This window comes from Gavia stellata, chromosome 16 (genome assembly GCF_030936135.1).
Source record: "Gavia stellata isolate bGavSte3 chromosome 16, bGavSte3.hap2, whole genome shotgun sequence".
Classification (NCBI taxonomy): Eukaryota; Metazoa; Chordata; class Aves; order Gaviiformes; family Gaviidae; genus Gavia; species Gavia stellata.
The window spans coordinates 4,429,056-4,455,077 of NC_082609.1; the positions used below are offsets into that span (position 1 = coordinate 4,429,056).

General features: G+C 47.3%; 1 protein-coding gene across 1 annotated transcript; it reads left to right on the top strand.

Moving 5' to 3' along the window:
• The first annotated feature begins 2,872 nt into the window (after positions 1 to 2,872).
• TGFBI (transforming growth factor beta induced) lies at positions 2,873 to 25,652 on the top strand. The gene is made up of 17 exons (XM_059825212.1): positions 2,873 to 2,988; positions 7,337 to 7,435; positions 14,194 to 14,258; positions 15,147 to 15,304; positions 16,396 to 16,560; positions 17,055 to 17,201; positions 17,904 to 18,045; positions 18,640 to 18,852; positions 19,002 to 19,139; positions 19,382 to 19,527; positions 19,694 to 19,830; positions 20,366 to 20,496; positions 22,423 to 22,547; positions 23,494 to 23,596; positions 23,991 to 24,070; positions 24,462 to 24,486; positions 24,645 to 25,652. Exons 1-17 carry the CDS (start codon positions 2,873 to 2,875, stop codon positions 24,698 to 24,700), a joined length of 2,046 nt encoding a protein of 681 aa, XP_059681195.1. The 3' UTR covers positions 24,701 to 25,652.
• The last annotated feature ends 370 nt before the right edge of the window (positions 25,653 to 26,022 follow it).

Sequence of the window (26,022 nt, forward strand, 5' to 3'; positions counted from 1 at the left end):
CGAGGAGGCAGCAGGAGCAGGAGGGAGGGATGGGGAGGAAGGAAACCAGCAGTGTAGATAAAAACAGTGAATTTGCCGGCGGGGTTTGTGGGAGATGCTTTTCCGCGGGAGATGCTTTTCTGTGGGAGCTCTCTGCTGCCCAAAGGGCAAACGCACCGGCTCTGCCCACCCGCCTGCGCACCGAGTGTTTTCCCCATCCTGCCTTTGCCTTGCTCTGTGTATCTAGGGACAACCAATCCAGACTTTTTGGGGCAGGAAAAGCAGCGTGTCACTCAGGGGATCCAGGATGAGTGCCAGCGCTGGCGGGGGAAGGCGGTGGGGCTGCCCCATCCCTCCCCGCGCTCAGCCCTGACCCTTCGCAGCCACTCGTCCCTCCTCACCCGCTGTTTGCTTAGTCTCCAGGAAAACACTTCGCTGGGAAAAATCTCTGCCAAGTTCATTTCCAACGTTTTGGGTTCAACAAACTTCTGCTGACTACAGTGCAGGGTTTGGTGACTCGAGGACATCAACCCTCGTTTTGGAAGGTCATAACAGGATCCTGGTGATCCTGGTGAGCTCACCCTAGGACAGGCAGCCCTGTGCTCTTGGGGGAAGATGCTCTTCGGAGGATCTGGGGTTCCTGCTCCTGGGGGCTGTACAGAAGAGAAGCTCACAGGTCTATAAACCAGCTGTGCGAATGAGAGGGACCTTGCCATTCCCGAAAAGGCATTCTGGCATGGGGGAGACAAGGCAGGAGCCTACATCCAGGTGCTTGGCCCTGCCACCACGTGGGAGCTTCGCTGTTCTTTGCGGAGAATCTGGCTGCCGTTTTCAGAGGACTCAGCAGTTGGCAATGCCTTTGCTGTGATCCCTCTCCTCTTTTTGTTTCACTTTTTAGGAGCTTTAAGCCTTTCCCTGGTAATAAATTATGATAGCTGGTGGACAAGGAATGAATTTTAAGGCTCGTGCCCTTCTGGGGCCAAGGGATCTAACTCTGACCTGGAAAAAAGCACATCCATCACATCAGGCTTTGCAGCCGGGGAACCAAGTCGCCCCTTTCTGGGGAGAGCGTAGATCACTCCTACCTTTTAAACAGCACTGGAGGTGCTCATAAAATACCTCCGTTTTACACAGGTGCAGCTGAGAAAGGCTCGGGTTAGGCAGTACCTGAGAGGGTTCAAACCCTCCCCTTTTTCTCAGGAACACCTGAAACCTTTATTTCTTGTTTTTTAGGCTGGAGTCATGAGCCTTTGCAGGTAAGAGTTCCTGATTTATCTACTTAGATGGAGGCAGCAACGAGGCACTCCCCGGGGAGAGGAAACCCGACTGAGGAATGGTTTTGTGTATTTTATCCAAGAAGCATTAATGCTGTTTACACTAATCAGATTTATTTACTGTGGGGGGGAAAAAAAATCTTTGTAAATTCAAAGTGTTTATTATTGCTAAAGACTTCTTCTGTTTGGCTCGGTGGCTGCTTGCTGGATATGTTTCAATTCCCATCCTTTGCCGAGCATCTGCCCTTCCTGGCCGCTGCCCAGTCTGCAAATCCACATGAGGGTTTTGCAGAAGTCTGTCCCTAAGGACAAGTGGCCACAAAGGACCCCTTCTGCTTCCCAGGAGGATTTAGGGAGGAAAGAGCCCTTCAACTTTGGTGTCAGTCCAGTCAGAGCAAATTCATTACGAACACTGGGATACTGGGGTGAGTCAGGTTGGATAAACTGGGGCCAGGTGACTTGAGTCTGCCCTGCCCCTTTGTGCACGGCATTGCACAAGGGACCTCAGTTGTTTGTCATTTGTCCGTGTTTTAGCTTCTTTAGGACTTCTCACGGCCTCTCTCCTGGGAATCCCATGGTGATGAGCGCAGCGACAGCCTCAAGTGGGGTTTGACTTCTCTGCTGCTGTTGCCTTTACAAGCACTGAACACCGCTCTCTGCCCTTGGCTGGAGCGGAGGTTTCCCAGCTGAGCTGTTGGGACGGCTGTGTTGCCAGAGCTGGCTCCAGGGCCAGGCTGGCTCCCGGGGGCCCGTCCCACCGGCCAGGGTGGGCCAGCACCTTTGTGTCTGTGACCCTTCAGAGCAATGGGGTGGCGTGTGGCTGCAAAACTCACCCCTGGGCCTCACCCCAGAGCTGTATGCAACACAAGCAACCTGGCCAAGGGGGCATACCCACGGCAGCCTCGCTGCTCCTGCGCTGGTTTAAAAGAAACCAGAAACCTCGCACCACGCGTGACCCTTGACAGCGCTGGAAGGCGCCCGGGGAGGGGGGTGATACCAGCGGGCACTGAGAGGGTGCCGGGCGAGGCGGCATGGGGTGCCATTCGAACAGGCTGTGGGGCAGGGGAGCGCTGGCCGAGCGGCAGCCAGGAAAGCTCCCTGGGGTGGGTGGGGGTCGCAGAGGGGCTGAGATGGATGGGACCCCCGGAGCGTGGCAGTCCAACCGCCGCGCTCTGAGTCCGACTAGGTGGGGGATGGAGGAACAGAAGTCCAGAAGGAGAAGAAAAAGCGACTGTGGATGAAACGCTGGGCTGGACGGCGGAGGGGTTGGGGGGGTGGGGGGCGCGGAGGACGCCGCTGGCCGCTTTCTGCTCCCGCAGCGGCGGGGCACGGATGGACCGGCGGACGGACAAACGGATGGATGGATGGGCGGGCGGATGGATGGGTGGGTGGGTGGATGGATAGATGGAGGGATGGATGCCCTTCCCGGGGGGCGGCCCCCTCTCCCCTTCTCTCCTCTCCCCTCCCCTCCCGCCGAGCCGGGCCGGGCGGCGGCTCCGCTCCCCCCGCGGGGCCGCGCCGCCGCTCCCCGCCCCCGCGCCGCCGCCGCATTTAACGGGGCGCGCGGCCGCCGCCGGCCCGTCCCGTCCCGTCCCGTCGCGTCCCGTCGCCTCCCGGCCATGGCGCACCCGCCGCTGCCGCTGCTGCTGGCGCTGGCGCTGGGCCTCGCCGCCGCCGCCAAGTCCCCGTACCAGCAGGTCCTGCAGCACAGCCGGCTCCGCGGCCGGCAGCACGGGTAAGCGCGGCGAGCGGGCGGCTCTCCGCCCCCCCCCAACCGGGGAAAAAAACCCGGGTTTTCCCTACATTTGCAGAAATCCCGGCGGGAAGCGGCGGCTCGGTCGCCCTCTCGCCCCTGGCCGCGCCCCGGCCGCCCGGCGCTTTGTGCGGGCGCGGAGGCACCGCCGAGCCCGGGGCCGGTGCGGGGCACCCAACAGCTCGACCCTGCCCCCGGGGGAAGCTCTGGCCGGGTGCTTTCTTCCTGGGATAAGGGCTTTTGCTTCCTTCCCCGGATAACAACTTTCTCTTTCATCCTCGGATAACTTTTTCCTGTCCTCCTTGGGTAACTTTCTTCCTTTCTTTCAGGATGCTTAATGTTGCAGATGTCATTTTAGACCACTCAATGATTCTTTATCAGTCTATCCCCGTTAAGGAAAAAGGGAAAAAAATCCCCAGATTTTGAAGGGTTAAAGAATTTGTGGAAGGTATGCTCCTTTTCTTGTATTTACAGAAAAAGAAAGAAATTTGGTTCAATGGCAGAGAAGTGTCTCTGCAGTGGGCACCAACTGACTCTTGACTGAAACCCTCAGTAAGTCTTGAAAGTTTTCTTGACGAAAGTAATCCCTTATTTACTCATAAACCTTCCAAGGTAAGGAATATCCAGAAAAGTACACATAGACCTCTCTTGCTAGATAGCCAATGTGTTATGGACTGAGTAGTTTGAGTCTTTGTTGATAGGAAGAAAACTAACTCAATGCTAATAGTTGTTCCCACTGTTTTTAAAATTTATTAGGAATTAGGAAGGGTGAAAGGATGACAGACCTTTCAGCTGGCTTCCGTCTCTCAGGATGGTGACACTGATTGAACTGTGGTTTCCATTTAAATGGATTGCTGAAGGCAGGGTCATGAAATGCTTTTAAAAAACTTCAAGACTTAAATATTGCAATTTAATACATTATCTGGCAGGGATCCAGGTCAGTATTTATGAAAAGGGCTACGCTGTTTATGTGTCTAATCAGGCACAGAATCCAACAGACAAATTCTGAGCTGATGTCTATTTGTAAAATCTCAATAATGAAAGAATTACAGTGTTTTACGTACAAATACAGCGAGTCTTGTTCTTCATCTCTACATGATCTGAGACTAAGTAAATATCCAGTTTTGCTGATAGCCCTGGGGCAGAAGTTTGCTCAGACTCGGTAAGTTAGTGCAGTCCTGGTGTAAGTCAGTGCGCTCATCTGTGCAGAGAGCAGCCTGCTACTCCCTGTACAATCAATAGAGGCACAGGGTAAGGAGTGATTGCGGTCCATGCTGGTCCCTGAGATCTTTGGGAGCTGCAAGGAATTAGTATGCCAGGGTTTCCAAGCTGAAGTGAAGTTACGCTGAGATAAACCCAGCGCAGCTTACCACTGCGCTTGGCTCACTGGTCCCTTTCTGATGGAGAGAGCGATTTATAGCAAGCTAATTTTTAAACATCAACTGAATTTTGAACATTGATTAATGATGTGCCGAAGAGATACAGCAACTCAAAACCAGCCGAAAAGCTTTTAGATGTGAGGCATGTTGTTTTGCTTGCAGGAGGGAGCTCAGGAGGGATGTGCAACCAGGACTGCCACCCTTTCTGCTGTGAGCATCCCCCCCCACCATCAATGCTCCTATTGAGCCGAGAGCGAGCTGGGTGGCAGAGCTTGGCTCTGCAGCAAAACTTGTACATCTTAATTAACCTTTTTTTTTAAGTGAATCAGCTCAAGGTTGGGGGAGGAGCTGAGAAGTATATAAGGAACATTAACGCTTGAAGATGAAAACCTAGGAGCGCACTACCCAAACCCACCTGGCTTTGTGGGTGCTACGTGGTGCTGGGGAGTTTCATGGACATAGTCGTGGCAGGTAGCTGGAGCCGTATGGTAGGTCCTGCTCTTCTCTCCCCCTTCCCAAAGGGCAGCCCCTGCCCCAGCAGCTCCCAGCTGCTGCCTGCCAAGTGGAAGGCTTCAGCTGAAGGGGAACAATAGGCAGTTTTATCCTCGAGTCAGCGCGGCTGGCTGGGAACGGCATGGCAGAGGTGATGAACTCCAACGAGGAGAGGGGAGAGTGTTGACAAATTCATTTTAAGCCAGACTGGGCAAGGGACCAGAACACGCACCGCGGGGAGACGCTACTACAGCCTGCCTGTGGGAATCATTGATAACACGGCCCTGGGGGGGATTTTTCCGCACTGAGGAAAGACTGGGAAGAAGTTTTCCCCCATAAGGCGGGGGGGAGCAGCAGTCCCGCGGAGCTGCGGTCCCGGGCAGGGAGGAGGGAGCAAGGCAGCGCCGGGCTCGGTGCTGTCCTCAAGGCACAAGGGTTTTCTTGGCAGGCTGCTCCCGGGGATACGGGGGAAGTGATCAAACAAGTCCTTCAGTAGCCAGGCTTGTCAAGACGAATATTAGAGGGATTGTCCACTGCCGTCAGCCAGACGCTGAAATCAAGGCAAGGTTTGGAATTTCGATGTAATTGGAACCATATTTCGGCGCAGCGGGGCCGGGGTAGCTGAGGTGGGCTGAGTCAGAGAGCACAGACGTCTCTCTAAGCGATGATTTGGCGTGGAAATTACTGAGCCTGGGCCAGTTTGCACCAGCTGAACGTTTGGCTTTGTGATTTCTAACTTTTTTCAGTAGATTCTTTCTCCTTGTCCCTCGCCTTATATACAGAAAGGGAGTTGAATGCTTTCATGCAGAAACAAACTACCATGACTGGATATGGCAGTAAGGAGGGAAACGGTGAGCCTAATTCCCCCAGGTCCCATGGGCCCTCACTTTCCCCTCGGGGCAGGACGAAGGTGCCATGCAGGGTCGGATCCTGCCTCCGCAGGGCCCTGCGGCAGCCACATCAACAAAGGCTCATTGAAGGCAAGCCAAGCTCCCGCTGAGACTGGCGCTGGAGTTAGCCAACATATAGAAGACCCTCACGTTAATTCATGCTAATGATGGGCAAGCTGGCCCGTTTTGGAGAGAGCCGAATTTGGGACGCCGGTGAAAAGCAAGCACGGCCGCAGGAGGACGCGGTGGTCGGGCCGCAAACTCTGCTTTTGTTCATTTTGGTAGGCAAGCGGGCAGCGTCTCGGTCAAACCCAGCGTGAAACAGGCTGCTGTCTGTTTTCCTAAACAGATCAACAAGACCTTTACAACAGCATCTCCAGGCCCCATCCGGAGTTTCATTTGCGCAAATGAAAACTCTGCCTTGGACAGTACAGAGCACTTCTGATGGGCTGAAGTGATGATTTATGTATTTTGCTTAATTATTTGTTTTCCCTCCATCTGCCTGGCAGCCAATACTGTGCATACTTTTGGTGCCACTGCTGCAACTGGGTCATGGTGTTGCTGTTGGGAATCCAGCCTCCGTTGGGCTGAGCATCCCCAGCTTGCTTGGGCGTTTGCTACACCTCTGGCTCAAGCCCAGAGGCAGTCGCTGGCCTCGCAACCCAGATCCATAAATCATATCTCATGTACTGACCGTGCGTTGCCCATATCCATGTCCAGGGCTGCTGGCCACAAACCACGGAGATGGTGAGCCAGGCTGAGCAAGGAAATGCTGTGCTGGCCAAGCCAGCAGCAAGTGAACTCCCAGCTCCTGTTTGACCACATCTTTGCTCGTAGTGGTACCGCTTCTTAGAAAGCTGAAAGGCTGCAGTGAGCTCTCAGTGGGGTTAGTCACACGTGTAATGCCAACCATCTACTTTTCTGATTGAGAAGGAGCTCTTGGTACCTCACAGGCTGATACAGCTACTCTCAATCTGTGCTGTCGTACCTGGTGTGTTGAAATCGGAGTGGGCAATGCCACTGCTCATTTTCCCCATCATCATCCACGTCCAGAATCGGCTGAGTCTACCATACAGCAAAAGTACCTGTTCTGGTTTTGGTGGAAGTTGGTCCATAGGCTGACAAATATCTGTCCTTCTTTATGTCCTAAACAATAAAATAATGGGTTTTTTGGGAAGGATTTGAATCATTGCATAACTGTATCAGGTTTTAGCTGGGATCCCAAATTGTAAGTAGCTGTTCACCATGGAAATACTGATCAAAGTATTAACTTATTTTCTTTGAATTTTGGTGAGAGGTGGAACATGGAAAAAAGGCAAGATTGTGCATTCAGTGAAGAAAAAGATGCCCTGACAGTAAAGAGAGATCTCTCTCACTGCTTCCTCCACTTCATGATAGTCATGATACACTCAGGTCGAGCAAGTTGACTTGCAGCTCTAAAGTTTCCTCCCTTGCAACCCCAGTGGGGCTTTTCGGGTGCTGTCAGGTGGGGTCTGGCTCTGTGTTGGGGCTCAGCACCAAAAGGAGGGAGGCTTACCGGACCCTCTCCTGCTTTGTCGTTACCTGTAGCCCCAACGTGTGCGCAGTGCAGAAGCTGATCGGCACGAACAGAAAATACTTCACCAACTGCAAGCAGTGGTACCAGAGGAAGATCTGCGGGAAGTCAACGTAAGTACCTGAGCGCCAGCCAGGGTCTTCCTGAAGACCCCGTTGCAGAGGTGGGTGCTGGGTGGGAGAAGCAGATGGTGTGACAGACATGGGATGTCAGAGCCCATGGTGTGGGCTTAACATGTATACAACGTTAAGAATGTTTTTAGCCTTTTGCTCCTGAAGAAATACTTGTGCCTTGTTTTTTCTCAAATGGCAAACACGATCGTAAAACACTTAGATGTTAAGAATGGAACGTACCACGTAAGTACAAACCCTGGTGGTTTATTCTAATTGCATTTCTATATACACTTATATAGCTCTCAATGCTGTAATGAAGTGTGTACCAGATGTTTTCTAGTACATAGCTCTGTCTCTCTCCATGCTAGGCTCAATGCTGCCTGGCTAAAAAAAAAAAAAAGAGAAATAAAAGGCAACCCAGAGCTGATGGATATTGGAGAGAACATAAAATTCATCTACACATGTTTGCTTTGGAAGGGAAAACAGAAATAAGGGGAAAGAGGTGTCAGTTTTAGCCAATACTCTCTGATGACTCCACCAGGAACGTTAATTAGACTTGCAGGCCAATTCCACATTTAAAATTGCAAACAATAATATTCAAGTAGCTGTTGCATAAAGTATCTGTGTAAGCAGCCTCGGGACATTCTTTTGAAAGATGTAGTCAGCAGATAATTAAGGATATGCATGCTTGACTATCTGCCAGGCTGTAGATCAGGAGCGGGGAATCTTTTTCCTTGGTGTAGGCCAAATGGGCTTTCAGACACGTTTGCTGGCCCACGCTTTAGCACGCACGACCATGCTACCCAATATCAGTGCAAAGGTGCTGGCCACGGGGAGCAGAGCTGTGTGCCAGGCCAGTCAAGAAGAACAAACAGCAGAAAATCATCTCATGTGTTTCTGATATGGTCCAATGTAAATTGTGATTAGATCTATAGGAACATGCATTTCTTTACTGCAGATTAAATAAACTGTTTTGGTAGTCAACAGTAGACTTTGAGATCTTTAACTGTGGTAAGCTATATTGCTTTTACTTTGGTTGCCTTCATTGGTTTAGCTGTGATGGCTGACCATCGGGATTCGTTTCATGTGTCTGGTGTTGGTATTGTGAGGAGGGAGGCAAAACAGGAATCATCACTGTGCATGGCTTTTGGCCTTTCATCATGCCACCCATGAATTCATCTAAAAGAGGAAAATTCTGTGCTTCAGGAGGATATATTGCAGGATGTACCATATAGTGAACATGTATAATGGTTTCCCTTATGTCGAATTGTCTTTCTCTACAGAAAAAAAAAAAAAAAGGAGAGACAATATTGTAAAAACAAACAAAAAACCCCCACTCCCCTTAATTCTACAAACCCATCAAGTCTGGGAAGACTTAATTTGGGTGATTAGAGTTCATGCTCTCACGTTAGCTGAATGGTGGCTTTTTTGACATAAAATGGCAAAGATGATGGCATGGGCAATATGGTATCATCATTGCCTCTTCTGATAACAGAGTAGCTTAGTAGGTCTCCAAAGAAAACATGACTCAGCTGTGGCTGTGGGAACGCTTTGCTGTAGAGTCACTGGAAGGCAAAGCGATCTAGCCATGGATTTCTTCAGCTCTGAAGCAAACTAGAAACTAACCTCAAGTAACCCAAGTGTGCAGCCATATTTGGCAGAGACAAACTCATCTGCTTATCTCCAGAAAGAGGTGGAACAACTGGCATCTGGCAGTATTTCATGATTTCATTTGAGGAGGTGGGGTGATCTCTTCTAACCTCATTTTCTCTCCTTTTACCCAACTGTCTAATCCAATGATGCATCGCTGAGAGAAAAGCATACACAGCATTAACCTGCCTGCTAACCTATGAGATAATGTTCCCATTATACATGGAATTTGCTCACTATTCTTCACTTTACATCATCTCGACAATGGGTGTTATTGTCTTCTTCTCTCTCCCTAGTAATTTTTGAGCCTGGGCCCTACTTTGCCCTTTAGCAGTGCTTGTGCAGAACAAAAGGCACGTGCCTTGACTCAGATTTTCCAGAGGACCATGGGACAGCTCTGATTACAAATGTTTGCTGGTGATGGCTCCCACTGGATGCGGTGCTTCTGGCGTATGGAAGCAATCAGGAGTCAGGACATCATGCGTTATGCTGCGGCAGTCAGACTCTTAAAACAGTGTCAGGGGCCTGATGCTGTGCCATGCTCAGTGCCTCCGTGCCTGACAGAGTGCATGGGCACAGTTAAGGGTGGTCAGCAGGGACCCTTGAAACTGGCCCATTGCATGGAGCCGAGCTAGTCCATGAGAGGTTTTGAGAATACCAGATACCTTTAAATTGCAGAAAGAGTCAGGATTTGGCATGTTCACCAGCATAACTGGGTGGATCCACCCTTCAGTCAGGATTTGTAGTTAGAGGTGGTCCTACCGTTGGCAGGGGGATCCACTCCATCAGCCCCAGGCGGAAGGTGGAACTGGATAAGCATGGTCCTTTCCCTCCTCTTCCTCCTAAAAGGCTTTTCTCACCTGTGAGAAGAGCAGTCCTGGGATAGAAGATGCTTGACCCATCTCCCCTACTTCACATTTGAGCTGATGGTTATCCTCCTTATTTGCTTAAAGGGTCAGTGGTACCACAAGTTGGAGGTGCATTGCAGGTGCAAATACCTCGCTCTAGGAGGATAGTTTTGACTGCTTTAATTTATTTTCTTTTCCTGCTCTGAGCATGGTTTCAAACAGGTAGTATGGAGGGAGATTGGTGAGAGACCAGGTACTGCAGAGAAGCAAAGGTGAGCTCCTGCAGAGCCAGCAGAGAAGTTCAACCCTGAGTGAAGGAGGCAGAAAAGCTGCTGCAAACCTGTAGCAGTAAGTCATAACTTCACTGCTTGGATAATCACATCCTGCATCAGGAGATGCAGAGAGACTGGGGCAGCGAGGAAAGCCAGCTCAAAAGACGTGGATGTGCCTGGTCTTTAGTCTTGTCTCCAGGTACATCACCTTTCGGTCACTGCTCCAGGCTCACGGCTGAGAGCACTCAGAGTCACCCTGGGGTGCAGCGGACCCTGTGCTGAGTTGCTCTTACCAGAAACAAATAGGTTACGGCTGTAAGGCAGAGGCTTGGTGGTGAGGTTTTGCAGGCTTGCTTCTTGAGCAGCATCTTTTGGTCCACAGGGGTGGAGTGCTCTACGGGGGCTGGATGTGCACGATGGAAATTTCAACTCATGCACCAGAAGACGACTCTTACTTCTTTATCTGCTTTTTTGCTTTGTTTTTCCTCTCTTTGCTGAAGTATTGGCTCACGCAGCTAGGGAGAAATTAGATAGAGGATTTATGTACCTTTTTTATCATTGCATTACTTGCTGATGAAGTGAGATAAGACAGTTGGCAAGAAGTCTGACACTGCTTTGATTTTAATGAGCACTGAAACAAGATTGTTTTGGTAATTAGGTAATTTTCCACTGTTGGTTATTCCAAAGCCAAAGAAATAGTTTCTTTAGAGTATATTCTCATAGTTGTGCTTGTGTTTTTTATATTTTTCTACCTCCCTTATGTACTGGACTCATTCTTCCAGAACTGGGGTTGCAATTGAATGTGTCCCCACACACTTTTTTTGTCTTGAGAATGAAAAGGCAACTTACATATATTTGGGTTTTGATCACTTTTTGAGGAATAACTAGTGGCAGTGAGTTGCCCCTTAATACGTTCCTTTTTTCCTTTTAAATTAACTTTCCTGTTCTTGTCTGATGTACTTTCCTCAGTTCAGGAAAAAAAAAAGACTCTCTGGCACTTATTTTACAAAAACAAAACATATGGGTTTTATTACAGGAAATTATTACAAATGGATCTTTATTCACTAATATATGCCTAAGCTTATTTTTATTACCTTGAAAAATGCACTTAAAATTTAATTTCAGATCCTAAGAATGCAACAGCAGTGAAACAATGACTAATAAAAGCCAGGGAGCTTGCTTCTGCAGTCCGACACAGATAGACATTTAAGGAATACAGTGTTTCAAAACCAGAGGCTGAAAACCTACAGATTTGACTTGAAATGACTCAATGAGGAGGTCAGGAAATTGTGGTCAGAGGTGTCGCGGAGTGGATGACAAATGCTCTTTGTACAAGGGCATTGCTTATTTAACCTGAATCGCTGGCATCCGCTGTGTCCCGGTGTAGTGGTCTGTAGCCGCTGAGCAGACACCAGAAACAGGGATGGACTTGGCAACTCCAAAGGCTTTTGTGCAGAACCCACCGTGCAGTGCGGTAGTTGCGAGTGTTCAAGGTTTTCTCCCATGAGCGGTTTGCCCCTGGTCACGTAAGAGAAATACTCCTCTCCAGGCAGCAGGCTGTGGCTCTGACCCAACCGGAGGGCGACATGTCAAAGGAGCAGCCTTCCTCCCATATGGATGTGTAGGGTACCGTAGCATCAAGATGCAGAGCCCTACAAAGTGAGGCAGAGCAGCCTTCAGCCACGGCTGTGCTGCTCCTCCCCGAGGGCTGGAGGTGGCTGCAGGACCAGCTGGGAGGATGCCCTGTGCCCAGCGCCGAGCGACCCCCTGAATGGTGCCCACGTGCCTTTGGGTGGGCTGGGTGGTCTTGTGCCTCCACCAAGTCCACCAGCCATGGGAGGACAAATGGCTGAAGCTGTTTTTTTAGTCCTCATCTCTGGCTTCCTGTAGGTGCAAACACTTGGCCAAGCACCTCTATGTTCACCTGGCCCTTTGCAGAAGTTCTCTGGTGCTCAACTCAAAATGCTGGCGTGCAAAATGCATGCCAGATGATGCTGGTAGGTCACCTTCAGTGGGCGAGTGAGACTGGGGGCCTGAACGAGTCCCTGCACGAGTGGAGCTGACCCCATTACTGGCCTTGGTGCTTCTTGCCATTAGCTTCCCTTGTGGGGTGCTGCTGGAGATGCCCATGAACCCCCTGAAAAGCAGGCGGTGCGGTCCCTCCATCCCTTCCCAGTGCCTTCCCCTCCCGGCAGGCGCCTGGCTGCTAGGGCAGCCCCGAGCCGGCGAGCTCCCCGCGCTGCAGGCTGTGTGCATCAGCATCCTGCCCCTTCGTCACAGCTCATTAATCTCTGATCGATCTATAAATAAGCCTTTTAAAGCCTACGTCAGCACTCAGGAATTATTTATGCTGAACTTTGGAATGATTTCTCTTTAATCAGCTCTTCGTCTTTGATTACAGGTCTGAACCAAGGGAACTGTCTAGACTGGATTTAGTTTCTAGGGTGAAAAAAAGAAAAATCGGAGGTAGGGGAGGGAAGTGGCAGGGGGAGAAAGTGTGTGTTTCTAATGAGCATGAGACGGGGGGGCTGGGGAAAGCGCAGCAGCAGGGTGTTAAGATCTCCAGTAGTCAAAGGAAGGGATTGCTTTAGGCAAGCTCTTTCCCACATGGAATATATAATGTCTAGACAATCAGTCTGGGTTTGCTTTGTAATTCTCTTAGGAAACCGTGACACAGAATTTATTTGCTTCTGTCACAGAAAAGCAGGTATTTGTTTCACTTACTGGCTCTTAATTACCCTGAAGAATTCCCTCTTAAACCCCAGGCATTTCCACTGTTTGTTAACAGTGTTAAAATGATGACAAATATCTGAAGCTTGAGGATTTTCCTTTCTCTTTGAGTCAGTGTGCTGAGGGTCGGCGGTACAGCATCCTACTTGTCTCGAATCCAACCAGGAGCACAGAGGAAACTCTTGTCTTTAGGAGGAACACCTACTCCCTCGCTGTCTTAGCCCATCAATCAGATGGCCTTGCTCCTTTCACACCGAGCCTAAGAGCAATAGGTGAAAGAATCCCCTGTGAAAAATAAATGGGCAACTTCTGGAATTATTTTTTTTTCCTTTTTTCTCCCTGCCCCCCCCCCCCCACCTTAATATCAAAAAATGTTCCATTAAATGGCCAGCTTTGAGAATCAGATTACTTTTATTTTTCATTGAGCTGCAGATGATAGATGCAGCATTCAGGCAGCTCTTGCTTATTTAGGGTCTGCAAATCTGCAGGACAATCCCGAGTCCCCAGGATGGGGTCTCTGGCCCCTTCAGTTTTAGTGGGGGATAGTGCTTGATCAAAGCAGCAGTTTGCTGCCAGCCAGAAGGAAATGTTGCACTGAGGGTGCTCACATGGACGTACCCAGTGTTAGCAAAGGTGGGTGTGCTGTGCTACTGCCTAGGGGTGCTCATGGATGCACATGCCACCACCGGTGAAGTTTGTCCTTGCAGGGCTTATCCCAAGCCCTTCTGCCAGTTCCTCCAAGACCAGGGATGCTCCTTCACCTCCAGATCTGTCTTGTGGGTTTTGCTATAAGTAAGCAAATAATTTCTGGTAGAAACGCTTGGCTGGTTTGGTAAAGCCGCCATGCCGGAGTTGCAGCGTGTTGCCCAAACAGTGATCAGACGTGACAGCAGCAGTCAGCCGGGGAGATCCCCAAATCCTGCGGGAAATGTGCCCAAATGAACCAGCACTTGCAGTGTCTTGCGTAGGTTATCTCTTGGGACCGTGGCGTCGGTTTCCATCCACCGTTTGTACAAAGTCTCCTGGAAAGTGTGGTTTTCAAAAGACATCGTGTCTGCTTTTGTTCGGTGGAGAAATTGGCAACATGCAGCCCTGAAGGAGATAAAAATTGTGGTTTGTCTTTTGTTCAAGTCTATATTTCTTACAAAGAGGCTGCTTAGAATCATCACCAAATATGGATGGACACAGAACTATAGCGCATAGAGAAAAAGCAGTGAGACGCCATCAGTTAATCTGCCGTATCCATCTCTTATTCCAGAGTAATCAGTTACGAGTGCTGTCCTGGATATGAAAAAGTTCCTGGAGAAAAAGGCTGCCCAGCTGGTAAAAATATGTTTGACATTTTTTTAGACTTCTTAAAATTATACAGCTGCCCAGTAAAGGGAAATGTTAGAAAATTACTCAAAGTGGATTTGATTTTTGCAATTTGTGCACAATATTGCCATGAACAAGTCAAAAATGGACTCAGCAGAGCACCAGCTGAGTGCCAGATCAGCTCCAAAGCATGCAAAATGTTCCAGACAACTTAAAACCTTGGATATAATTAAACTTAATCAAGCATGGGAGGGCCATAGGGAACTACTTATTCCAACAAGTAATATAGCTGTATTGGAAATGCAATACAAAGGAATGATAGAGTAGCGGACAGTTCTGCCAATCTCTGCTCATTTTTATTTTGGCAAGCATGAGTTTAGCAAAACTGCATTTATGAGAAAATACAGTTCATCCACTGGTGGGGGTTGGGAGGGAATTAACTGGGTTTATTGAAGAAAGACATAGTCTGCTTTTGCTTTCTGAACGCTTCCTTCCGCAAAGTTTGATGCCGCCCAGTTAACCACGTGGGCTGGTGCAGACGGGTCAGCGGAGACCGAGACCAGCGGTGAGCTGCCAGCTCTGAGCACCAAAAGCCTGAGTACAAACAAGGGTTGGGTGCAAGCAATGCGTATCTTTGCTTGCCTCAATTCACATCCATATAAATCCAGAGTAACTCCATTTAAATCTGCAGAGATGCAGTAGATCCTGGATTACCCCGCTGTAATTGAGGCTGGAGCTGTCAGGCTATGATTATTTATTAGCTAATTAATGAACAGATACGAGTTCCCTGACATGCTTCATTTCCCCAAGCATTCTCACCAGCAGCTCTCCTTTAATTCAGCGCAGTGCAGGGAAGGATGAATGATGTGTTGGGAACATAACCTTCTCTTCTTTCAGCGCTGCCGCTCTCAAACATCTATGAAACCCTGGGAGTTGTTGGGTCTGCCACCACGCAGCTCTACTCCGACCGGTCTAACCTAAGGCCAGAAATCGAAGGACCTGGAAGTTTTACAATTTTTGCCCCGAGTAATGAGGCCTGGGCGTCCTTGTCTGCTGTAAGCTATAATTCCTCTTCTTTCTCCTCTTCCTCTGGCTTTCTGTAGTGGAGATCCAGCTCTGCAGGGGCCTGGATCCAGCCCCATCTGGCAGAATAAATGCAGTCCTGATACAGGAAGGACTATGAATTTCCAAGATAAGAATCACTGTACTGGCCCATCAGCTCCAAAGCTTTGTTTCTGAAAGAGCCCAACACTAGAAAGATGTGGATGCTCTCCAGCGGGTGGATGCAAAAATGACCTCATTCAGTTTTCCCGGCTTCTTACCATTAGAGATTGCAGTAAGACCTGCAGCAAGAGACTTTCCATCACTTTTGGTTTTTCTTGTTGACCCTTACTTTACCACTCTGGTTGTTCTTAATAATTGGCACAAGTAGCCAGTCCCAACTGGAGCCTCAATAAACCTGCAGCCTTCCTGCATCAGTGTGTTCTATGCTCAATTACATATAAATTTCCTTTACATTGGTTTTGATTTTCTCACTCTGGGTCTTGTGAAATTTCCACTCCTGAAATTGTCACCGCTGTCCTGCTGGTTCTCCCATCCTAGTGGAGCATCTCTGAACAGGGGAGAGTCCCGACTGTACAACCCCTTTCCAGTCACATCCCACATTTAAATCACTTGTCCATAAATATGTAAGAACAGCTACTGGGACAGCGAGGGGGCATCTTTTTGGCTATCTCCACTACCAAGCCTCTACCAGAAGTGTGCACCAGCAGAGCCCCTTACAGCGATGATGCTGTTGGGGAAGGTCTCCCGGTGTCTTTGTCCTTGGCCGTGAGCAACGCCTTTTGTTGCCTTACTGCTCATTTCGATGCAGTGATCCCACACTGGAGCTTGCTGCCATCATCCCTTCATCTGCCAAGGATGGGGGGTGCCAGAGCTGCTAGCTGCTGTTGTAAGGCAAGAAATAAAGATTTACAAAAGTTAGAGCTCTTAATTTGCACAGATGGCTTACGGCTGAATGCATCACCTAATATACGTGCACACACCCACCTTGGAAGCACCCTGGATGCAGCCAGACCTCCTGGCTCTCTCTAACAACTGGCTTAATTGCACTCAGCACTGAAAAATGAATTTTTCTGATTTTCAGGAAACTCTGGATTCCTTAGTCAGTAATGTTAATATTGAGCTGCTCAACGCCCTCCGCTACCACATGGTGAACAAACGGGTCCTCACGGATGATCTGAAACACGGGACTACGCTTAACTCAATGTACCAGGACCTGCCTATCCAGATTCACCACTATCCCAACGGGGTAAGATTTGTATTAAACCTACCCACCGAGGGCTTGCTTTTCTGCTGCCTTGCACCTCCGACACTGTCCTTGCACCTCCAGGACTCTGTAATGCTTAGGTTGACAACTGTTGATTTAGGATGCATATTTAGAAGGAGCTTGAAAAGAATATCTATAAGCAGATAGTTTCATCGATGCTATTGCAGGGTAGTTGCCCACATTGCTGTGTAACAGTACGCTTGCCTAAGTATTGGTTCTTGCATATTTTCTTAGGCTGGATGATTCAGGGTAGACAAGACCACTGATTATTTTCAAAGCTCTTTAAACATGAAATGTTTCAAACATTCTTGATAGAGCATTCTCATTTTTTGTGTGTTTTTTTAGGAAACCACATTTCTGCTCCTGCTGATTCAATATTACAGCGCTCGCTGCGTTTGAAATAGAAAAACAGCGGAGGCTGCTTTGCTTTCTTGTTTTAGCGCACATTAACGCCCTGTGGCTCTTTCCCTCTGCAGATTGTGACGGTGAACTGTGCCAGGCTGTTGAAAGCTGACCACCATGCCACCAACGGAGTGGTTCATGTCATCGACAAAGTCATCGCCACCACTACAAACAGCATTCAGCAGATCATTGAGACTGAGGACAGCCTGGAAACTCTTCGGGTGAGTCCACCCCATGTGTGCTCCAGGGCTCCTTAAAGATGTTCAGTCAGCCCACTCCCAGTGAATTGTCATGAAGAGCTTCCCAGTGCCTAGGCGCTGTGACTCAAAAGCTGCTGATAAAATCCTTGTACCAATAGAGTTTGTTTTGCTTTAGGAAGAGAAGTGTTTGGTATCAGCGCAAGTAGGGTTTTATGAGAATACTGACAGCAATAGCAGGGTGACAACTAAAGAGATGTAGACTGAGTCTGTCTCCTCACTCATCTACGGGAGTCTTAACCTTAGGAGATATTAACTGTTCAGATTTGATGAGTATCAATTTATTTGCCTTGGTGTTTGCCAAGTTAAGGAATAACTTAGAAAGCACAGGGGTTTTGCAGTTAGCCAGCTGTGGGTTCTGATCTGAATTATTCACTGGAACGACTGTGACCCTTTCCAGGCATATCAGGGTATTCGAACTAGCTCTCAGTCTTGCCAAAAAAGGGCTCTTGTACTCAAATTTCTGGAGCACAAGAGAACCATGGGGCCGGGTCAAATTTATAAAGGGACCAAAGTGCTGAAAGAAGCTATTCAGGATTTTTTTGTAAGTCCTCTGAAATTATAAAAGCCTTAACAAATCTGCCCCTTAGTGTGTGCCTGGACAAAGTTGCTGACCTTTGTATTCTGGCTGAATGTGTTTTACCCTCTCTCCTCATTTCTCTGAAGGCTGCTGTGGCTGCTTCTGACCTCAACAGCTTGCTGGAAAGCGAAGGCCAGTACACGCTCTTGGCTCCAACCAACGAAGCCTTTGAGAAGATCCCACAAGAAACACTGAACAGGATCCTGGGGGACCCAGAAGCCCTGAGGGGTAAATGCTTGTTTACTGAGCCCGTTGAGAGACTGAAGAGTATTTTTCAGTTCTTCTAAATTCCTTCTCAAGGACATGTGAACGGCTCCTTGCTACGCTCTGACAACAGCTGCAGAAAACACATTTGACAGACGCCAGCTTTTTAAACTGGACAGCCCAGACTTCTTTGGATGTCGATACGGTAGACTTGTAGACATGGCAGAGAGAGTGGTATCCAGATACGGAGAAGAGAGTCCCTTTTCTGAGTTTTCCTTTAGCACTCCCGTATGTGCTGGTGATTTCTATCAATCCAGCAAGATGCAAGAAAACTAGTATCTAATCCATGTAACTTCCCCTGACAAATGAGTCAAATAACCACACGAAACCTTTTGAAGTTAACAAAGGTGTATAAAAATTACTCTTTTTAGGCACTTCATTTCACAGGCTGCTGAATTAAAACCAGCACAATTTAAAATGACTGCCCGCCCATCTTTTGGAGCAGACCCCCATACAGTGCAGTGCAGGTGGCCCTCGCCATTGAACAAGATCCTTAAAAACTGCAATAATTTCATAGCTGATTTTTGCAGCTCACTAAGACGTTTGCTTCTCTCACAGACCTGCTGAACCATCACATCCTGAAGTCAGCCATGTGTGCTGAGGCCATCATCGCTGGCCTGACGATGGAGACTCTGGAAGGAACCACCTTGGATGTAGGCTGCAGTGGGGAAGAGCTGACCCTCAACGGGAAGCCCATCATTGCCAACAAGGATGTCCTGGCAACCAACGGTGTCGTACATTTCGTTAACGAGCTGCTGATCCCAGACTCAGGTACTGGTGCCTCTCTGCATCTTTCTTTCTCTTGCCTTTCTTTTGTCTATTTTGCTAAGGAAATACTGGATTTAGAGGGTGTAGATATTTTGTAGTGATGGGTGGATTGCCTTTAACACAAGGTTACTACGCATTGCTTTTCTTTTCAGCTAAAACCCTGTTTGAGTTGGCACAAGAATCTGAAGTTTCCAAGTCTACGGACCTTTTCAGACAAGCTGGTCTCAGTTCTCATCTAACTGGCAGTGAGCGAGTGACCCTCCTTGCCCCAGTGAATGATGTGTTCAAAGGTAAACCGGGGAGTAAATCCCTTTCTTCCACCAGTTTGGGCCACAGATCTGCTTCAGTCTTCTTCAGCCAAGTTTCAGTGCAGAAGCATGCAAACCCTCTCTCAAATGCCTCTGCTACAGGCAGTGGCATCTAGCTTTAAAATGAAAACCTGGTGCAGATAATACTCTGTATTTGCACTTTTTTACTGTCTCAGGGGTCATTTTAAGTGAATCACTGGTTCTTTCCATACTTTTTGCTGCAGATGGACTCCCCATTGTTGACAGCAACATGAAAAACTTGCTTCTGAACCACATTGTTAGAGACCAGCTCTCCTCTAAATATCTTTACCATGGACAGAAACTACAGACGCTGGGTGACAAGGAACTGAGAGTTTTTGTGTACCGCAATGTAAGTTCCTGCAGTGTGCAGTGCTATATATGGCTGAATGGTGCTTGATGTCTGTAATGTTATGGCTGTCATGTAAAAAGTGTAACTGAGCATTGTGGAAAGTATAAAAATCTCTCTTTCAAAGCATATGCTAATAAAGTCTTTTTTTCTGCAATTTTGTTTGCAGAACCTTTGCATTGAAAATGCCTGCATTGCTGCCCATGACAAGAGAGGAAGGTTTGGGACCCTGTTTAGCATGGACAAAATGTTGACTCCACCGTCTGGCTCCGTGATGGATGTTCTCAAGGCAGACCATCGCTTCAGGTGACCTTTCTGCTCTTCCTAAGTGCTAGTTAGGAGCAGAACAGCTGCCAAAACAGTTTCTATTTATTATGGGTCGTAGTCATGACTATAAATATATATTTTTTTTTTTTTTAACACAGAAAGAGCATCCAAAACTATGGTCTCATCCCTAAATTGTAGGGAATGAGACTTCAAATAACCCGTCAATGAATTGCGAGCCAAGAGCGTGTGGTTCCCCCTTAATACAGTAAGAAGCTGGCTCTAAGCCATCTCTGCCCGTGAGAGCCACTGTGGCCAGGCCTGTCTGTCTCCTCACTACCATTTGGTCCCCAAGGAGTCACCATTCCCAGGTTGCTTTGCCATTTCTCAGATGTTCTGGTTGGACCTCACAGGCTCATTTCCTACCTAATCAACTTTTTGGTTAATTGATTTGCTGGACCCCAGCAGGATTTTGCAATTATAACTTCACAGCTCTCTTTCGAACACAACACGCAATTGCTCAAAGACGAACAAAAGTAGTTTAGAGTGAAGCATTTTACGTTTGTTTGTCTTGCAGTACGTTGGTGGCTGCAATCCAGTCTGCAGGTCTAACGGAGAACTTGAACAGGCCAGGTACCTTCACAGTGTTTGCTCCAACAAACGAAGCTTTCCGAGCCATGCCCCAAGGGGAACTGAACAAACTAATGGGTGAGCATTTTTAGAGCATTTAGATGAACAGCTGCTGTGTGTTATTGGCATGATACGGGGAGGAATGGCTAAGTTTCTCTGCCATATCTTATTCTTTGACCCTGTCTGTTGGAAGCACGGGCTTCCTACACAACTGATTTGGATAAGCCCTATCCAGCAGAAAGCTGAGGATGCGCAGAATGGCACTGAACTCTCACACAAAGCGTGGGCATGGGTTTATACTTTCCCTGTGCTTGGAAGACTTGTTTGTAGTGTGTGCTATAAACTTACTATGACTTTAATTTGGCTGTGCTGACTGGTGTAAGCAAGATAACTCTAAGGTGTTTCTGGAGGAACCGATGAGGTCTCTGCCTTTCTCAGGGATGAAAGAAGTGAGAATGTGGCTGTCAACCACATAGGATGAGGGTGTCTAAAGTAAGTTTTGCAAATAGAAAACATGGTCCACATTCAGCCTCGAGCTACACTGTATGAAATTTAAGTAGTAAAAGGATGGAGCTGTTGCTCCATCTATGCATACGTGGACAAAGCATGAAGTCCAGTCTGATCCTGAGAAGACAACAAACATTCCAGTCTAGCACAGACGAAGACCAATATCCTGAAAAGCACAGGCGTGTAGGCTGGGTGTGGAAAAAAGCCTGGGAAAGTTTAATAATGCTCTTCTGGATAAGCAGCACGATCTTTTATTTTGTTCGTGTTGAAAACCGGCTGTGGTTGGAAACAATGTCAGGTATTTGAGTGTAACGTCTTCTCATCATTAAAGCCCAACCAAACATTGACATCATAATTTGGGAAGCATCTGCCCATGGTAGCTGGTTATCCTTTTAAGTGCAGGGATGAGGAACTGGTAGTATCAGACTGCACATCCAGCCTAGCGCTTAGTACATAAATATTTCAGAACTGTTTTGCAGCTATTGTAAACGGCTGCAGGAATGAAGTATCCCAGATGCGGACACTTCAGATGTTCTTCTTTTTTCTCGCAAATATTTAGCTTACGCTCCTGATGAAGTGAATCATGATGGTGAGGACATGCAGTGTGAACTGTGGCCACCCTAGGAAAACTGTAATGGAAAAAAGGCTCACAGCGTATTCGGATACGAGCACTGAAAGAAAAAGGCCCCCTTGCTGTAAGAGCTGCTCTGGTTTTGTAGATGGAGGCCATCTTTTACACTAGCTATTCCCCATCGCCTGTCTGTGGGTTTAGTCAGTGACACTGCATCCTCTAAAGGAGAAGATGGAGGAGGACTGCTGGCCCATGCTGTGCACGCCACTGCCTCTTCTGGAAAATAGATGGCGAAGGGGAAGCATCTTATCTTCCTAAGATCTATTTCAAAGCACGGCTAGATAAGTAGAGACTCAGTGGGGTGGGGATCAGGACAGCAATCTGTGAGCCATTAGTGACAGTTCTTCTGCACTCTTCCCCTTCCTACCCAGGAATCCTGCAGTTTCAGCCGTGAAGATTATTGCCAAGTGACGTTGGCGAAAGTATTGATGTTTGCAAATACCTGAGTGCTCTATCTGCTTCCTTATTTCACACAGGTCTTTTTTTTGTCTCCCTAGACTTCCTTGGGAAGTGAAAGCAGCAACAGAAGCAGGTTCATGCTGTGCATAGTGAGAGAATGCGGGACTGAAAACCCATGAGATAGATAGGGATTTCATGTATAGGGCAGGATTGGTATGTACCAAGGTGGGACATTGGGAGAGTGCCCTTCTGGACTCCCTGGGATCCTGACCTGTCCAGGCAGGAATGGCCTTGATGTCCTAACCAGCTCCAACCAAGGTCCTTCTGCCCAGTCTTTTCAATTTTACAGTTTTTCCTTGCACTTGCAGGAAATAATGGTATTTTCCATGTAATGTCACTCCAGCACATGAAATACGGGAAGCAAGCGCTGGTGCTGTTTTGCAAATGTAAATGTTTTCTTCCCCCAGGTAATGCCAAGGAGCTTGCCAACATCCTCAAGTTCCACGTGGCTGATGAGATCCTGGTGAGCGGCGCAGTCGGTGCCCTTGTGAGGCTGAAGTCCATGCAGGGAGATAAACTGGAAGTCAGCATGGTGAGTCACCTCGGATGGGGTTTCGCAGTAAGCAGGGCTGTGGTCTGTGTTTAGCTGTCCGTGTCAAGGACCAAAGTATGTCTGTGCGCATTGGGATGGTGTGGGAACCTCTTCTAAATGTGCGCACAGACCCACCGAACAGTGTTTTCTGGGCTGTAGTGGAGGGACTGTTGCCATGTGTTCAATTCAACAAGCTGGCAGTCTTGAAATGTGGTTTTCTTCAGCTTTCTCCCCAGAAGACCGATTGTAAATGATTTCCAGGAGCTGTTATAGATTTAAACCTGAGTCATGGGGGAAAAAGCATAAATAAATTAAACGAATAGCTCGTTCAGCTAACACATCTTTTTTAGTGTAACAAAAATGATCTCTGCGTGGGGTCCCTTAACGCAGCAGGATTTATTTAGATGTATAATTTCATTTCACAAATTCTGCACTACATTAAGAAAATATAGGATCCTCTAATGAGGATTTGGAAAATAAATAATTCAAGACCCACTCTGTGCATAAGGAAGAAAAAGCAGGACAAAAATGGAAAGGCCAGTGTTTCCAAGGGCATTCAGTCGGCCAACTTGCGTCCTAGACTCTTCCTGTGTCCAGTCCTGATCTGCCCTCTCCTGATGCCATCTCCGCAGCCATCCCTCTTGGCGTGAGCAGCAGTGCCCGCTGCCTGAAGGGAGCTGGTGGATGTGCTCTGCTGCCGCGGGACAGCGTTCCCAGCCAGCGCACCGAGAAAGTCCGTGCTCCAAAGCCTGCCAGCCATTCCAGGACAAACTGCTCAGGCTGTAATTTGTTTTTATATTCTCCTTAATTGGCAAGAGGAATGAAAACGCCTACAGCCATCCAGTAAATGAATGAATGCAAAGTGAGGGCTTTTTTAATAAAACTAGAAACCACTGATGACAAGAATTTCTCATTTTCTGCTTTATTTTTTTCTTCTCCTGAACAGAAAAACAACGTAATACATATAAACAAGGAGCCTGTTGCTGAAAGCGATATCATGGCCACAAATGGTGTGATTTATGCCGTGAACTCTGTCTTACAGCCTCAGGGTAGGTCCATGGTTAGAAATATCTAGACATTTAGAAATATCTAAATATTAGATACTTAGAAATATCTAGATATCTAAATATCTAATATTTAGATATTTAGGAATATCTAAATATTAGATACTTAGAAATATCTAGATATCTAAATATCTAATATTAAGATATTTAGAAATATCTAAAATCTGTATCTATTTCAGATACAGAAATATCTGCTGTAACTAATCTAGAGTTACAGCAGAGCTGCTTTGGGAGGGAGAGGTGACACATAGCAATTGCTTCAGTTTATTGAGGAGGATTAGTCTGTTACGGGATTTTCAACACATCCTCCAAAACACTGGAAGGAAGCAGCCTGCATGCTTTGAAGAGTATTTCAATGCTGTCCATATCTCACCCTTAGCTTCCAGGCCACAAGAAAGAGGTGACGAGCCTGCAGATCCCGCGTTAGAAATCTTCAAACAGGCATCTGCGTTATCCAAGGTAAAAGACAAAAAATCTCTTACTGTAGAACTACGGAAATTACCTTTTGGTAATAATGAATGATTGCAAGATAATGTCACATTCGGACTTTGATTTCCAAAGAGAGTGAGCGTATGTGTTTCATGGAATGACCAATCCTCTCTTCTTGCATGATTTAATTATATAAGAAATAATACATTTTGCAACACGAAGCCTACAGTCTGCAGCACACTGTGAATGTAACCTTGGCACAGTACTGTATTTATCAACCTCCAATAATGTATATGGTACTGAGGAGTCATTCATCAATAGTTTCTGGAGACTAGGATAAATATATTGACATGCAAACTGTTCTTACAGCTGTCGGAGATTTGTTGTATTTATGCAAACCTTCTATTTTCTTTCCATGCAGGTTTCTCAGAGGAATCCTCGACTAGGTAAAACTACTTCTCTAGCTTCTTTCTAATTTCCATCGTATGTCCCTGTCCCTTAAAAAGAAGTTTTTTCTGTTGTCTTGCTCCAAGCAAGATGTAGCATAACCGGGAGGGGACAGGGAGATGCGGTGTCCCACCCAATTTGGTCTTCTTCTTGGCAGCACCCGTCTACTCCCGGTTACTAGCGAGGATGAAGGAGAACTCTGGTGGATTCTGAGCCGGGTCGTGAGCAACCGCAGTCAGCGCCTCCATCCCATCCGCTCCGGCTGACAGCTAAAGAGAAGGATAGAATCGTTTTTAAAAACCAAATATCACCCTTAAATTTATTTTTGTTTCCAATGAAATGGATAGGAAAAATGAAAAGCCATATATATATGTATATATTTTAAGAATGTTTTTATTTGGTTTTGACCTTAAAGTTCCCACACTGAGGATAGGTTTTTGGTTTTGGTTTTTTTTACCAAGTAGTCACTAATTTGCAATTTTTAACATAGCCAGTTTTGGGCTTGATACGTATATACAAGGGCAGGTGCTTAATTCCGCCCTGGTTCAGGAGCTCAGAGAGAAGCTTCGAGCTCACCTTGGTGCTGTCTCACTGGGGGAGACTGAAAGGGGCTGAATCGAAGCCCCTTTTCCAGGCTCCCAGTGGTACCTACTGGCACTGCAAACTCCAGGCTCCCGAAGTGGGAAGCCAGGTATGTTCTCACTGAAACCCCCTTCCAAACCGGTGCCAGAATTGGGAAATTCTGGCCAGAATGACTTGGCAGGAATTGTGTATGTTCAGCTTTCTGAGCAAACACATCACCCAGGGCCAAGTGTATGGCTGGGCGAACAGCGATTGCTTTGGAGGAAGTAAAGTTGTTGAATTCATTAACCATTACCCAAGCAAATTTTTTTCCTGGGTCTTTTTTGTGTTTTTTTTTTTTTTTTAACAAGCATGTGTTTCCTTATTCTCCTGTGTTTTAAAAGTCTTCCATGAAATTCTGAATTGAAAGCTTTTAACAAAAGCCTCTCTATTGACATTGAGGAAACTGCATAATTATAAGCTATGGTTCGAACTGTTCTCTTTTTTTTAATTGGGTGTTGTTCATGCCTATGGGTTTTAACTGTGCTGCGTTCTGTTCACGAGATTGAAGTGAGAGTTCTCCCTGGCTGAAGCCTTCCAGTAAATGATTCATTTTTAATAATTTTTTTTAATAAAAATTAAAAATAAAATCAAAAATATAAATATGATATGTGATGATAATGCTTGTTTGTTTTTTTGTTTGGTTTGAATTGCCCAATGGCACAGTTTGAGCACCTGAGCGCTGGGAAGGTGGAGGGTCAGATTTGGCCAGATCAGTATTAACAGGTCTAATAATTGTTACTAGAGTGGAATGGCAAAGCATTTCTCCTCTCTGATCCTGGCCTGTCATCGTATTTCGGCAGTGCTTTCACGAGCAGTCACTGTTGGACACTTCAAGGAGCACAGGGCAGCCGTGCGCATCCTTCCCACTGGATGCTCGGCCACCTTCACCGACAGCTGGGGCTCAGCACTCC